Here is a 14,898-nt window from a genome sequence, read left to right as displayed (position 1 = left end):
AAATAAGTCTTTACAAGCCTGAGTGCCGCGCTCACGCGCGGCCAAAAAGACGATCGAAGAGAGCTATCACCACCTTCAGGACCTCTTTTTAACTGTCTTTTTGGCTGTGTTTTTGGCTGTCTCTCCAACTAATCGTCGAGTAATTGTGATTAGTCTAGTAAAGGAAGTCTTGGCTAAGCCGTGATCACTGAATTAATTATTGTTGATATGATGTTGATTGCAATTACTCTAGCTTTCTAAGCAAATTTAGGCAACTGCTGCCCTTTTAAAACAGCGAGAAATCCATCCCTGTCTACGAACATAATGGAAATTAGCTTTGGCCATAACGGAAGCCTTGATTTCGAAGCCTTGTGCTTGACTCACCTTCGCTAGCTTGAAATGATATCGAGAAAGCCGCTTCTTTATTCTTGATGTTCGGGTTCTTGGGACCACGGGCCATCAAATTCATCATGTCTAGTGTCTTACCGCGCAAATATGGTGACCGCGGAAGGATCACACGGGTCTTTTCTTTCGAGGTGTCGTTAAATGCCGCAGGGACAGCCATAGTAAGCCATTTATCCGAGACATTGCCGCCCAATCGAGCCGCAAGTTGGAATGTTGACCCCCGGCGCCATAATTGAAGCTCAACGCCACCTTTGCCCAGCTTTTGAAAGCCGAGTAGGGTGTTGGTTTTTGTAGACAAAGCCTGAACATGCCGAGAATAGAGAAGTTCATACAAGGGAGAAAGGGAGCTGAGGAATGAGCGGACCGCAACATCGGTGCCAAACCCAATTGTCGTCTGCTTGAACTTCTTATCGCAATGTGAGAAGGTGGCGGGAGTTTCGGGTTGATAAAGCTGGTCCACATGGGTGGAGATGTAGTCTGTGTAGTAAATCTGAGGGAAGCAGATGCTGTTCGTGGTGTGGTCGTACGTATAGTCGGTGTCACGATAGACAAAGTGCAGGTCTGAATATTGCCACGAATTTCGATTGCGGAAAACCGATATGGCCTTGTATTGTTTGTGCTCTATACCGGCATCAACCACATCGTAGACCAGACCAGAGCTACTGGGCTGTGACCAAGAAAAGCCAGGCCGGAAGTTCATCTCGAGAATTGCTCTCCCAAATTCCTCTGCCAGTTCCTTCCTGGAAAATTGCAGTCCAATGCCTAGGTTTGGCGCGGTGGCATCGTACACGTAAGAATGCAGTGTGTTGTAATTGCCATCGGTTTTATCTGATCGTGCCTGGGATGTGTCGGACCATTGCAGAAGAACTTGACGTGAGAGATCATCGCGCTTAATGAGAACTTCGCTGAGCGGCATGAAGAGCTCGATGGTCTTCGGTGCTTTTTCTGCAACAGAGGAGCTGATCACCATACGACGAATGTTTCGCCAAACCTCTCCAAAAGATCGCTCCAGGATGCGAACCTCACAGGACTTAAACATGACGGGCGGATTCATCGATTTCATTGCCGGTGTGTTGAGCTGCTCAAATACCTCTACAGAGCTTTTGAAGATGACAGTTTCGGTGAAGTTGGTGGAATCCATAGGCTCCCGTTGTACAACAGCGTCAAAGTAATCCTTTGAGATATTGATGCAGTGGTTGAGATCTGCTTCAAATTGAAATGTGATTAACACACCCATTTCATCAAACTTGAACGGTATTGGCTCCAACATTCTGGGTCCCGGAAAGCCAGCCAAGGCGGAGTTGGATAGTTGTATGAGGGGTGGAAGGTCCTCCAATGTGACTGCATAGAATGTTAGATCCGGAAAACACACAATGAGGGCCAATGCCACTTACAATCCCTTTCAAGGCACAAAGTACCGCTTTGGTTGCAAAGAACAATCTTTGGCTCACTTCCACCTTCGCGTGTTATGATGAGCAGCATATAGGGTGCACCTTTCGTACGCATGCGAGATTTCTTGCCTCCAATTCCTGCATTGACAAATGTGCGAAAAAGAACATTTTCATGCTCATTGCCTGCATCCTCGAGATCCACGGCGACCCATCGTAGATTCTCCAGACCCACATCTAGATCCATACCATCATCTGGGGTCTCTTCGGGCTGCATGTGCTCCCAAATTTCCGTATTTTGAGCCTGCAAACTGGATAATTCTGGAATATCAATGGATGTGTACTGAGAGAGCTCTTCATTGATGCTCTACGTCAAGTCAGTAAGTCTAACCAGGTTGGGGCGTATAGAACATACTTCGGAAAGTTCAACGATGCATTTGCGGTCCTCATCAGGCAAAGGTGCGGGTGATGCCGCCTCTGCTAACACAATATCATACAGCACATATGAGGCCTTGAGGATATCCAGGTAAGCTTGATTGCCGTTAGATCGCGGTTCAGTCGATGGAGTTAGGCTGCCCCTGGCACTAGAATAAGTGTGTCTGTTGCAGTTTGCGAGAGTCGCACGCGCCTTTCATATATCGTCAGCGTAGCGTAGTCATGGCCATGCGAGATTCGAACCTTCAATAGCCACCACGTAGCAACGCAAAGCCAGTCTTTTGCGATCAGTCTTCTGATTTGCATCTCAAATCTCACTGAAGCTTCGAAAAGTTTCAATATCTCAGGAGGTGGTCGATGCAATTGGTTTTGTGATTCAACGCGAATGGGACGGGAAATTTGCTCCTGGTGACGGACATGGTGCAGATGCTGCATGGCGGAGGTTACAGCTTCCGTCACCCGAGGATGGCCATCGTAATTGTAGCCAATGTCGCCACCATAGCTTGTGACCTGTTTTTCATCCATGTAGCCATAATTGGACCATGCCTCGCGATCGAGTGTCCGCTCGTCAATGGAGCCACCCAAAAGAAGCTGCTCGCTGCGTGCTCGAGGGTGGTTGGAACCCTGTGTCATGAGCATGGGTGACGTATTCAAAGACAACCATGATGTCGGACAAGCTTCATTGCATAATGATGCTTCGGATCCAGTGATGGCCGACTCGGAGGAGGTGGAGGTGTGCTTGAATTTGCTTTCACTGCCAATCGAGACTCTGTGACCGTCCAGCTCAGCAATTTTAGTGCGAACTTGCTGTGTATCAACGTGTTCATCGTTGGCTGGTAATTCCACCGCATCGGGGGTCATTGGTGAGACTATAGAGTCGGTTTCTCGGACAGGGGATGGTTCCGTGCTGAAAACGATCTGTGCGTCGTCTCTGATTGCGATAGCCATAGACTTTTCTATTCGATCGAGAGAAGCACTGACATTATAAGCGTACGAAAGAACATCGGAAAGGGGGGAGTATACTTACTTTCCAATAGAGCTTATACACAGGCTCAGGTTGCAAGTGTGGATCATGATCTTGGATCTGATATCCTCAACGTGGGTCCGTTGGGTGACCCATTTGATTCTTTTCCAGAGATTGTGTCCATCGCCCGAAGCAAGGCCTTGAAACCGAGCAAGAAGCTCTTTCAGCCCGTGAAGAGTTGTGAAGCAAGCGCCGAGGGAGCGTTGAAGAGTCTTTTTGCGATCTTCATCCATCTTTTCGAGTAATGAAAGATTGGAGCCCGACTCTCCGCCAAAGGTCCGTAAAGTTCCTTGCAATGAGCCGAGCTCAGTCACTAGCTTCTTGAAGCCATCAGGCCCATCCTTGCTAAGGATTAGGCATTGGTTGTGAAGGTCCCATGTAAGCTTCGCGAGAATGGGGATATCAACGGCGCCGAAACTGGAAGGCATGATTGGACAGGAACATCAGTCTTGACCAGTGCTCAACATCTACAGAGAAGGAGAAATTGCAATGACAGTGTCCCTCCAGGGCTCTTCCATCCTCATAAAAACAAACTGACCTCAGTGCTTTTCTAGTAGCTCACTATGGGGCATGTATAAATTTAGCAAAGCTATTGAAAAAAAGACCAAGATCGACAACAGCTCAGAAGAAGAAAACGTGAAAGAAACATACTTGAAGGAATGCCCGCCAAGCATTCCCAGCTAATCCGGGGTTTGAGATGGTTACACCCAACCGGCTTGGATGACTTGAGCCATTCAAATCATATTGCATCTTTAGCCACTGAGAAGCAATTGGTCAGGCTAACTTGCCGCTATGTGTAATGGCATGGAATGCGAACATTGAGGGCGCAGGTTTCTTTGATCATTGCGCCACCAGGCTATGCATTCATGCGGGTAAACAAAGAAGCATTCAAATAGAGACATCCGGTTGGCCATTAGCAACATGACAACAAGCTGTGATTGATGCGATAAATCGAGCTGCATTTTATGTTGACGTGCTCCGTAATAGTTCGTAGTCCTAGGTTACCTGTGGTAGTAGGGAGCACATGGATCTCCCCTGCTAATGCTGCCTTGGTGCTTTATGGAAACACCAAGTAAACATGTCCCTCTCAAGTGTCATACTCCATCGCAATGACTCAAGGGCGGGCGTATGTACTCTCGAAGTCGGGCAAAGCAGAATCAGCAGGCCTATTTCACGAGAGTACTTCGTAGCGATGAGGGAGATGACAGTGGCTAGGCGGGGCATTCCTCCCACACAGGCACGCCCCGACGAACTATGATTATATAGCCAAGACAACGAAGCTTCACAGCAAGCAAAGATGCCAGGATGTGTAGAGTCGACCAAGCCAATACAGGATCTCGCATTGGGTGTTTTGTGAGTCGCCTGGCTATTTGGTCCCCGGATTGTTGTAGGCTCGGTCAAGTATATCGCTTAAAAAGCAGCCATCAAAAGATGAACTCATGCCCAAGATTCACTGGGCACCTTGTCCAACTGACTGAGATTTGAAGTATTTTTCAATATCGGATTGGCAAACTAAAAGGAAGCTGACCATGAAATTTACCAAACGTCTATGGATGCTATGCAAACAGTGTAAACATGAATATAGACACCTTAGGCGGCCCAAAATATTGATCTTACTATTTCGTTTGCTGCTCTTCAGTTCGTGTACTACCTACAAACACTTCTCAGTGCTAGGATGAGTCGCACTTAAAATCTACTCACACCCTCCTGAGCTCCTCTCCTTCTCCATCACGCATCGCCCTTCTCCTTCCCGAACCGCAACGCGATCGAGTCCTACAACTCCACACCCGCAACCATGGCATCCAACACTTCTTTTACGCTGGACGTCCCCACGGTCCTGAGCATTGTGGTCTCTCTTTCCTTGATGCCGGCTGCCCTGATCCTCAGCCGAAGCCTCATCCCGGCCAACAAGACTCGCGATCGTATCCTCTTTTTCTGGCACGCCTACGATGCCCTGACACATCTGTTGATTGAGGGCTCCTTTGCATACCACTGCTTTTTCAGCTACACCACTGTTGTCAACAACCCTGAAAAGGGACCTTACTGGTTCAACGACCCCACCCGCCTCTACGGCCCGAACCACGGCACTGGCCCAACTGCGCGACTCTGGCAGGAGTATGCCAAGGCAGACCTCCGCTGGGGAGGAACCGATACCGGGGTTGTCTCTCTCGAGCTGTTGACCGTCTTGATCGGAGGCCCGACCGCTACCTACATCTGCTACCTCCTCTGGCAGTCCAACACGAAACTCAAAGCCCAGTCCCGCGGCAGTGTCAAGGCAACATTGTGGTTCTTCTCGATTGCGCTAGCCACAGCAGAGCTATACGGTGGCTTCATGACCTTTGCACCAGAGTGGCTCACCGGAAGCACCGCGCTTGTTACCGAGGACCCAGTCTACCTCTGGTTGTATCTCGTCTTCTTCAATACACTCTGGGTGTGGATTCCATTGTGGGTCCTGTGGGAGGCATCCAAGGAGCTGCGCGCCGCTTTCGTGGGAGCTGAGACACAGGCTGCGCTCAAGAGCCAGTAATGCGCGAAGCTGCACATTTTCTTGCACATTTTTGGGACCAGTCACACCGTGGATCCCCTTTTGTACCATTGAAGTTAATTGACATGGTCTGTTTGTTCAACACGTCTTTCGGAGGTTCGGTCTGCGTCAAGAAGCCGGATGAGATTCTCCACTGGTGGGCCCACCCGTTCAGCAGCTTGGGGAGATCGCTTGGAAGGCTCGTTTTAACGACGGGAGGAAGCCGGAAATGAAATTCATTCAAGTCACATAGTTTTTCAATGAATATTAATCACCCCAGTACGGCTCAGTTGACGTCAAGTAGATTATGAAAAACTTGGAAAGTGTAAGGAGTACGGAGTGCAAGTAGCATACAAAAGTGTTTTGGCACATGATCGGCATGATGTAATCCCTCCGCATCCTCGGCAATCACATTCGTAGAACGTCCATCTTTGACTCTTACGCTTCCTAGGGTTTTATTGTTCTCTATCATGGATCTTGGTCGCTTGCACTCATAATATAATACTTGCAATTTACCCTGTCAAGAGAAGAGACTGAAGCGTTGGCTTCGTCTGAACCGCCATGGCGGAATACAAGTTGTCATACGAGTCTCAACTGGTACGTTACATACTACAGGTCATTTCGTTAGCACCGATTTTCTGGCGTCGCACGAGCTGATACGGAGTACGAGTATACGAGTAGGATGTTTACCACCCCTCTTATCGCTACGAAGCCCACGACCCTCGCGATTGGAAATCAGCAGCCCTTCGAGGCCCAGCCCTTCCAGCACTGGGGAACGCGACTGCTGGTGCTATCGGCGCAGCTATTTCCAATGTCGTTGTCTACCCCCTCAATGTTATTGTAGCCCGTCTACAGACTCAGAAACAAAAAGCCAGCGACGACCATGAGAAATCGGACGAGGAAGAAGAGTACACAAGCGTGCTTGATGCAGCCCGCAAAATATATGCACAGCAAGGAATATCCGGGTTCTACCCTGGTTTGGCACAGGATACTTGGAAGACGGTTGCAGACTCCTTCCTCTTCTTCCTCGCATACAGCGCCATACGCCAGAAGAGAATAGTCGCACGCGTTGGTGCGGAACGAGCAGCCAAGAGCAAGCATATCGTTCTCCCTGTACTCGATGAGCTTGCTGTTGGTATCCTAGCTGGCTCATTTGCAAAGCTGTTTACCACGCCACTGTCAAATATTGTGGCGCGCAAGCAAACCTCGGCGGCACGCAAAGAGGGAAATACCAAAGATCTATCAACAAGCGACATCGCAGCCCGGATTCGCTCTGAAAAGGGTCTTCTTGGGTTCTGGTCTGGATATTCGGCTACTTTGATTCTGACACTCAATCCTTCCATCACTTTCTTCCTCAATGAATTTCTCAAACGCACCCTCCTCCCCCGGTCCAAGCGCGACAAACCACCGCCATTCCTCACTTTCTTGCTCGCAGCCCTAAGCAAAGTCGCCGCGTCATCAATCACATACCCCGTTTCCCTTGCCAAAACTCGAGCGCAGGTCATGAGCAATTCCAAGTCTGGCTCTCTAGGCTCCGAGAAGACGGCATCAAGTACCCTTGCATCTTCACTCACTCCTGAGATTCTCTCCTCTATTCTCACAATATCACGCACAGATGGCATGAAAGGGCTATACGCAGGTTTGCAAGGTGAAATCCTGAAGGGTTTCTTTTCTCACGGCTTTACCATGCTGGCCAAAGATGCGGTCTATACCTCTATCATCAAGAGTTATTATGCCCTTCTCATGATTGCGCGTCGCTATCCTTCGCCCGAAGAACTGATTGAGCGCGCCCGTGAGCAAGCCGAAGAATTCTCCGAGGTGGCGCGCGAAGGGGCGCGCGACCTGGCAGAGCGAACTAAAGAAGGTGCCGAGGAGCTACTGAATGCGACTGCCGGCAATGTTGCAGTTGATATGACATCAAATTCTGCCGGTGTAGCTGATGCAGCGGAGTCTGCAAAAGATGGAATTGATGCTTCCTCTGGACTCAAAATTCCAGTCCCCTCGGTGCCTGATGAAGTCAACGAGACGGCCGAGCTGGTAGGGGACTACGTCGAGGACGAAGCGGCCGAATGGAAGAGCTTTTATCATTGGTTCTGGGAAAAAGATCGAGGCCCGCATCGGGATTGACCTTTTACTTGACGCCCGTTCTAGCCCGTTCATATTTGTTTTCTGATACTACCATTTCCCTAATTTGTCTATATTGCGAGGTCTCTGTCTTGGGTGAATCGCCTGGGCAGTAGCATGGCCATCCATGGACCCATGAATGTTATGTGATTTAACCATTGACACCAATAGTTACATGAATTGAATACCTTTCGCTTTGCCGTTCCGGGGCTTTCCTGATTGGCCCCGAGTGTCTCGCATAAAGGCTTACTTCCAAGGATGTATCACCATGAGCTAACTTTAGTCACACCACAGCAGGGTCTGACTTAAAATTCACTTGTATAATGACCACATTAAAGAGGATAGATAGCACTAATAGGGCTTACTTGTCCTTATCTATTCAAGCCCGATTTCCTGATCGGGAGCCCGTGTGACTCACGTTGGCTAGCTCGGGTCGGGGCGTGAGCATTCACGACCGATTGGCCTCCAAAATGCAACCTCCTGCGGTGCACGGGTACACCCCTCCTTTCAAAAGCTCGTCGGTATCCAACAAAAAAAGACAGACTGCTGTGTTACCAAAATCCAATTCTCCAACATGGGATCAATCCAAGCCCCAATGGAGCTCTACAAGTCAATGCGTCTGATCTACCGAGCCCCAGAGGACTCTGCAGAGGACAAAGAATTCCTTCATCGCTCTATCATCAATGACACAACGATCCAAACACTGAGCACCATGCGCCTCAAGCGCCCAGCAAACAAGGCCGCTGCCGACGATTTCATCAAATCAATGCAAGGGGCAGTTCTCGGCGTGCTCATCTGTCTTCCTGTTGACACTCCCGAAGAGACAAACACGACGAATGCTTCGGTTTCTTCGCCGTCAAATCCAAAGAGCGGCACCCGAACGATTCCAATCGGCCATTTGAACATATTCAACAAATTGGGTCCAGATACCGCCCACCACCGAAATGCAATGCTAGGCATATCCTTTGCGGAGGAATATCGAGGTAAAGGGTACGGGGGAGAAGCAATCAACTGGGCGCTTGACTGGGCTTTCCAGCATGCAGGCTACCACAGAATCTGCATTGGGGCTTTCTCTTTCAACACCAACGCTTTGAAACTTTACAGAAAGCTTGGTTTCGTCGATGAAGGTCGCGAGCGTGAGGCGATAATACATCTTCGGAAGTGGCATGACATTGTCAATCTATCCATACTTGAGCATGAGTGGGAGGCATTGAGGGCGAAGGGCCCAGATGATCCAGAGAGAAATTAGGAGCCTCACTCGGACTCAAACTAGTGATTGGGTCTATTGACGGCTTGTCTTAGTTTTAGAACGACACGATATGTTCAAATGAACCACTTCACATCATACTTTGGCCATGTATACATATTCCAAAAACAAGATTATTTCTCATTCATCGGAAGCAAGGACTGGTTGAGTTGCGCAGTGAATCACTCCTCCAGCCAAGGGAAGAGCTTTGACATGCACCGGACGCACCACACGATCGGGGCACAATTTCTGGAACAATTCCAAAGCCTCTCTGTCCGTCTGAATGTCTCCAAACTGAGGAAGAATGACTCCACCGTTCACGAAGTAAAAGTTGACATAATTTGTCGCTGGCTCCTCGTACGACAACTCCCCAAGACACCGAGGGTCCGGCTCCTGAACTGTATGTATTTCGAATGAACGACCCTTCGCGTCAACTGACTGCTCCAAAATTCTCTTAATATCTTCGAAAATCTTGATCCACTCTTTGGGGGCGCTGGAATGAGGACGCGAAAGCACAACAACACCAGGACGGATAAAGCTGACTTCGGCATCAGCATGTACGTCAGTCACATCCAAGTCCTTTTTGCCCGGGAACCATATGAATTTCTCGATACCCAGAAGCCGGCTCAGTTCTGCTTCGATCTCGGCGCGGGAAAGATCGGGGTTGCGATTGTCGTTGAGGATGCTGCTTTCCGTGGCTAGCAGGGTACCCTCGCCATCCACGACTAAAGCACCGCCTTCTAGACAAACGCTAGATTCCAATTTAGTGACCCGTGACGGAGATTCGTCTGTTTCAATAACTCGTTTGGCAAACGACGTGTTTTCTTGGAGCTGTTCACTCTCCATCACGGGCCAATCCATACCATCAGAGGCGCGGTCATGGTCACCAATATCATCCTTTCTACCCCACTCACTGAAGCGGAAATTGACTGCAAAGCGTTGGTGACGAGTGTCTTCACTAAGTCCCTGTACATAAACCGGGCCGGTATCACGGACCCAAAGATGGTTTGTAAGGAATGGAATGATAGAGACATTTTTAGTCTCACTTGGATATTTGGTGCTTGCATGCGCAACCATTGAGTTTGCTTTTGACACATCCTCGGGTCGTGTGTATAGCCTCACTGGCTCATGGGCTGAGATTGCGGCGGCCAGACTGGCGATGTCGGTACATGCGCTCTCGTAATATGCCGGGGCGATGGAGACCTTGGATGGGAATCCGAGGATAGTCGCGGCATGACGAGCTGTCTCGCGGGGATAGAGATATCTCCCAGCGCCTTTGAGCGAGGTAGAAGACATTGTTCGGATTGACATGGGAATCCTCACGGTTGTGGCTAGTGAAAGTTAGTATATTCCGTACCGATCAAGGGAATGAAAACCATCCGGTAACTGACGTCGATATAATGTATTAACAAGAGAGTGTGAAGACCTCGATGAATGCTTATGAAGGAATTATAGGTGAGAGGGAACAAGAACTTTATAAGCGTCAATTGCTGAATGATGCAGGGCTGGCGGACTGTTGTCCGCTGCGTGGATCACAGCCAACTTGGTTTCGGGACCCGTGGACACCGTTGAATTACGTAACTGAAACAAAATAAGAACATTGGAGCTTAAGAGGAATCAGAGGAACTAAACAAGTGCCATTGGCAGCTAACAAAGAAGAAGTTACTGTTATGGGTTTGGGATCAACTCCAAGGACTGACACAAATGGCCATGACCCTTCGAGACGATGAGCCCCACATCCATGCCATGTGGACTTAGTTTAGCAGTAGGTAGCAAATGTATAGTTGAATGTGACCACGAGTTATTTAAATAAGCATGTATTAATAGCTGTGTTACCAGAGAGTCGAAATTCCTAGAGCGAGGGAAGAAAGATGGGCAGGAAAAAGGCGAGACACCGTCGTGTGAGTACCCGGTAGTCTCAGCGATTTAGAGTAATAGGTAATGTGTAGATCCATATCAGCATCAATTCTGCAAGGACATGTTATTCTGGTAAGAGATCTGTGTAAGGAGTAATAGTTCGAGATTAACACCGACAAATGGAATGCGCCCGAGTGCAGGTGTTCGTGTTGACCGGCCGGGCCATGCCATCAAATCCGACGTATATTTCCAAGTCGCCTTTGAGATATCGAATAGATTGCTGAAACTGAGTTGCCGATGGGATCATGATGTGAGCAACCATGGACTCAATGTCAACGAGCTATTCAATATCGCAAGAGTTGATCGGCGTCATGTCGTCAAAGAGCAAGCCCGACGGGGATTCGATGGCTCTGCTGGCCATTGGCGTGTGAGGCAGCGACAGTTTTCGATGTTGACAGCCCACTGGAGGCGTGACGAAAAGCAGAACCTGTCGAATAAAGGTGCATCAGATAGAAGTGGAATTGAACGGTGGAACCCGATTAAGCCAGTCGTGGTTAGTCAGCACCCGACACAGCCAATAGAACGGCAGCCCTAGCGAGTGGTTAATCATGTGACCACACACACACCAAATTATTTCCATTAAACCTTCCGGCCTGGAAATCTCGACGACTCCAACGACAACCGCCCCGAGCTCTTTCACGATCCCCTTAAGAGGCTCCGACAAAATGCCCGCCATGAACCAGAGTACGTGACTCCTTTATTCTTTTTTTACTCGCCGACACACCTATGATTTCGCCCACCCGAACGAGTATGCTGATGGTCAATTTTCAGGTCTCGCCTCTTCGCGCCGGAAGTCGCGCAAGGCTCACTTCAGCGCCCCCTCCAGCGAGCGCCGTGTCCGCATGAGCGCCCACCTGAGCAAGGAGCTCCAGGAGAAGTACAATGTACGTTGGATCCAACACCCAAGCGATCTGGAATACCCCTCGAAGTTGGAATGGGATGTGGCATGAACATTTTTCTCATGGAAGTGGGCTCGCCCACTATCGGAATTGGAAATGCAGCAGCGAACCAAATCAACGACGACGCCGGATTCGACGATTGGATGAACGAAATTTTTCCCACGCAAAGTTCTAACATGTTCGTCATAGGTCCGCTCCATCCCTCTCCGCAAGGACGATGAGGTGATCGTGGCTCGGGGCTCCAGCAAGGGACAGACCGGCCGTATCACCACCGTCTACCGTCTCAAGTACGTCGTCCACATCGAGCGTGTTGCCCGCGAGAAGACCAACGGCCAGTCCGTCCCCATCCCCATCTCCGCCTCCAACGTCATCATCACCAAGCTCCACCTCGACAAGGATCGTGAGCAGATCCTTGCCCGCATCGCCAAGGGTCGTGAGGCCGTTCAGAGCAAGTCCGCTTAAGTGTGTTTTTGGGGGGGGTTTACGTTCAGTTTACTATGGTGGTGACAGCGCGGGAGTTCTGAAAAACGCGAATAAAATGCGAGGCCCAACGTCTATGATCACACATCTACTGAAATAGGCGCATTAAGATACTGAAGAACGAAAATTCCTATTTATCTTTCCATCATCTGCGCTGCGGGCTTCAAGTCTGATTCTTCTGGACATTCATTCTCGGCCTATTGAGGGGTTCTGGACAACTTGATCTGCAACCATTGGTTTTCGCCATGGCTCAGTTTCCAAGAGTTCAGAGTACCTCGAAAAGCGTTGTTCAACTAACCCGTCATCTGAGCCTCTTCCCTGCATGGACGACCGTATACTCGTCATCTACGCTGAGTCGTTCCAGTAACTACGAACTTGGTTCAATCTGGCATGAATCGCTCTTGTAAAGTTGAACCGTCCTGCCGTAATGCGACATGTTCTACCTGGTTCAAATATATTGGCCAGATCTAGTAGTCGGCGCTTGTGTCCGTGCCTCAATCCGAATTGGCTGTCTAAGAGTGGGCTCTCGGTCTGGAGTCGATACTACTATAGGTAGTACTTGGACTTAGTGGCGCTCTAGTCTCTGTCTCGATAGACGTAAATCCTTATTGTGGAGCATGGGCGATCCGGGTGGCCCTAAGGACTGCGCTCTTCGTACCTATTTTGTATTAGCCGTGCAATTATGAATGTTCAGTCAGCCTTTCAATGTTGGACTATACCGTCTTTCCCATAGTGCTCTACCTACCTTGGAATGACAACCTTGAAACAACCTTGGAAGTTTGTGGAAGCCGGCCAAATTCTCGTAGGTATTTGCCCTCAGATATATACATTGGGCATTCGAAGTCTTGAGGATTTTCACCACACTTCAAAACATCCATGGACAACCAATGTTACCAAATCCAAATGACCAAGATTTGATCAATGATTGTGAAAACTCTGGGAGCAGCGAATGATGGATGTCTGGCATGTCTGGCATCTGCACGAACATCGTTGATTTGGGTAAACTCAGGGCTGGACATAAGAAGGCACGATCCCGGGACCTTGGGATGTAGGTAGGTGTTCGCCGAATCCATGGATGTCTCAGGTCTCCTATTGCTAGATATCCAATCCCGGGGGTGCATTCCAAACCCTGGAGGCACGATTTCTCAACTAGATGATCAGCATCTGTAATTTATGATTCCTCTAGGGCTGATGTTCCAAGGTTTCCAGGCGCGCCCACGTCTTCACCCTACAAGTCACCGGCAGCAAAATTTCTTTGTACCGCGCTAAGATAATATCCAGTCATAAAAGGTAATTGAAAGAGCTCCTGACCTTGACCAAGAGATGCTTTATCTGGGCAACAACGGCTGGATTCCCGAGGGTTTTACAAAGAAAGACATTTATAAGCCTCATGTGTACGAGGGACCCAAAACCTTTAGGTTCTACTCCGCACCCAGGCTGAGGACAAACATTTCATGTTCCCCTCCAAGATTGAACTACATACTCTACAAAGTGACTACCTGCCCAGCTACACCTACGTCCAGATCTAAACACAGCCACTACGACAGAAGAGAATTGACCAGAGGCAAACGTGTATTAACTCTATCCATGGACAAGAGTCAAATCCGATCGCAGATCGAAAACTAGCTAACTGGGGTACCGTAATGAAAAAAAAACCGAGACCGAACCCACGACGCAAGCACGTCAACCATATTCCCAAACCCCAAGACCATAGAAAGCGCAAAACAAGAGAAAAAAAAGACCATCACAGCGTGGCGCATTAACAAAAGCCGCAGCGGCGATTGGAGTAGAAAGAAAGCGAAAGCATTTAGCCACCGAAACCGTAGAGGGTACGGCCCTGGCGCTTAAGAGCGTAGACGACGTCGAGGGAAGTGACGGTCTTGCGCTTGGCGTGCTCGGTGTAAGTGACGGCGTCACGGATGACGGACTCAAGGAAGGACTTGAGGACACCGCGGGTCTCCTCGTAGATCATGGCGGAGATACGCTTGACACCACCACGGCGAGCGAGACGGCGAATAGCGGGCTTGGTGATACCCTGGATGTTGTCGCGCAAGATCTTGCGGTGACGCTTGGCGCCGCCCTTGCCGAGACCCTTGCCTCCTTTACCGCCTGTGATGATTGTTAGACATTGTTGTGGAAGTAACGTGTGGGGTATGCAGAAATAGCGAGCAGTATTATGTGCTTGAGGTGAGGGGAGGGTAGGTTTGTCTTAGATGTATGGAGGGAGGGGAAGCCTTTCCCGATCGGGAAAGGTGGGATGCGGGTAACGCCTGAGGCAAATGTCACGTGTAGGCAACATCACCAGTTTCTTGTTTTGAACCTCATTACAGCGACAACGAGGGCGACGAGTAATTCATGACTGAAGGAAAAAAGAGAAGTAATGATGTAACTTACGTCCAGACATGATTTCTGATATTAAAAGATGGAAGTGGTAGATAAAAGTGATGAATCGACGATTTTAGTGTCGATGGTTGATG

General features: G+C 49.2%; 7 protein-coding genes across 7 annotated transcripts; 4 read left to right on the top strand and 3 right to left on the bottom strand.

Moving 5' to 3' along the window:
- Nucleotides 1-236: 236 nt before the first annotated feature.
- N7506_002488 (uncharacterized protein) lies at nucleotides 237-3,659 on the bottom strand (the record flags this gene model as incomplete). The annotated part of the gene is made up of 6 exons (XM_056951783.1): nucleotides 237-292; nucleotides 364-1,725; nucleotides 1,779-2,139; nucleotides 2,188-2,400; nucleotides 2,451-3,183; nucleotides 3,235-3,659. 6 exons carry the CDS (start codon nucleotides 3,657-3,659, stop codon nucleotides 237-239), a joined length of 3,150 nt encoding a protein of 1,049 aa, XP_056814934.1.
- A 1,367-nt stretch (nucleotides 3,660-5,026) lies between these two features.
- Nucleotides 5,027-5,758, top strand: N7506_002487 (EXPERA domain-containing protein; the record flags this gene model as incomplete). The annotated part of the gene is made up of 1 exon (XM_056951782.1): nucleotides 5,027-5,758. The coding sequence occupies one exon, from the start codon at nucleotides 5,027-5,029 to the stop codon at nucleotides 5,756-5,758; it is 732 nt and encodes a 243-aa protein (XP_056814933.1).
- Nucleotides 5,759-6,316: 558 nt separating this feature from the next.
- Nucleotides 6,317-7,882, top strand: N7506_002486 (putative mitochondrial carrier protein; the record flags this gene model as incomplete). Its single annotated transcript, XM_056951781.1, has 2 exons — nucleotides 6,317-6,352; nucleotides 6,437-7,882. The coding sequence occupies 2 exons, from the start codon at nucleotides 6,317-6,319 to the stop codon at nucleotides 7,880-7,882; spliced, it is 1,482 nt and encodes a 493-aa protein (XP_056814932.1).
- Nucleotides 7,883-8,453: 571 nt separating this feature from the next.
- On the top strand, nucleotides 8,454-9,128 carry N7506_002485 (GNAT family N-acetyltransferase; the record flags this gene model as incomplete). The annotated part of the gene is made up of 1 exon (XM_056951780.1): nucleotides 8,454-9,128. One exon carries the CDS (start codon nucleotides 8,454-8,456, stop codon nucleotides 9,126-9,128), a length of 675 nt encoding a protein of 224 aa, XP_056814931.1.
- A 138-nt stretch (nucleotides 9,129-9,266) lies between these two features.
- Nucleotides 9,267-10,421, bottom strand: N7506_002484 (agmatine deiminase family protein; the record flags this gene model as incomplete). The annotated part of the gene is made up of 1 exon (XM_056951779.1): nucleotides 9,267-10,421. The coding sequence occupies one exon, from the start codon at nucleotides 10,419-10,421 to the stop codon at nucleotides 9,267-9,269; it is 1,155 nt and encodes a 384-aa protein (XP_056814930.1).
- Nucleotides 10,422-11,707: 1,286 nt separating this feature from the next.
- N7506_002483 (60S ribosomal protein uL24) lies at nucleotides 11,708-12,403 on the top strand (the record flags this gene model as incomplete). The annotated part of the gene is made up of 3 exons (XM_056951778.1): nucleotides 11,708-11,726; nucleotides 11,814-11,926; nucleotides 12,131-12,403. The coding sequence occupies 3 exons, from the start codon at nucleotides 11,708-11,710 to the stop codon at nucleotides 12,401-12,403; spliced, it is 405 nt and encodes a 134-aa protein (XP_056814929.1).
- A 1,825-nt stretch (nucleotides 12,404-14,228) lies between these two features.
- Nucleotides 14,229-14,825, bottom strand: N7506_002482 (histone H4; the record flags this gene model as incomplete). Its single annotated transcript, XM_056951777.1, has 2 exons — nucleotides 14,229-14,530; nucleotides 14,816-14,825. 2 exons carry the CDS (start codon nucleotides 14,823-14,825, stop codon nucleotides 14,229-14,231), a joined length of 312 nt encoding a protein of 103 aa, XP_056814928.1.
- Nucleotides 14,826-14,898: the final 73 nt, after the last annotated feature.

Source organism: Penicillium brevicompactum (genome assembly GCF_028827555.1).
Source record: "Penicillium brevicompactum strain IBT 35665 chromosome Unknown utg000001l_segment0_segment1, whole genome shotgun sequence".
Taxonomy (NCBI): domain Eukaryota; kingdom Fungi; phylum Ascomycota; class Eurotiomycetes; order Eurotiales; family Aspergillaceae; genus Penicillium; species Penicillium brevicompactum.
Note: the sequence above shows the minus strand (reverse complement) of the source record. Positions and strands in the feature narration are given on the sequence as shown.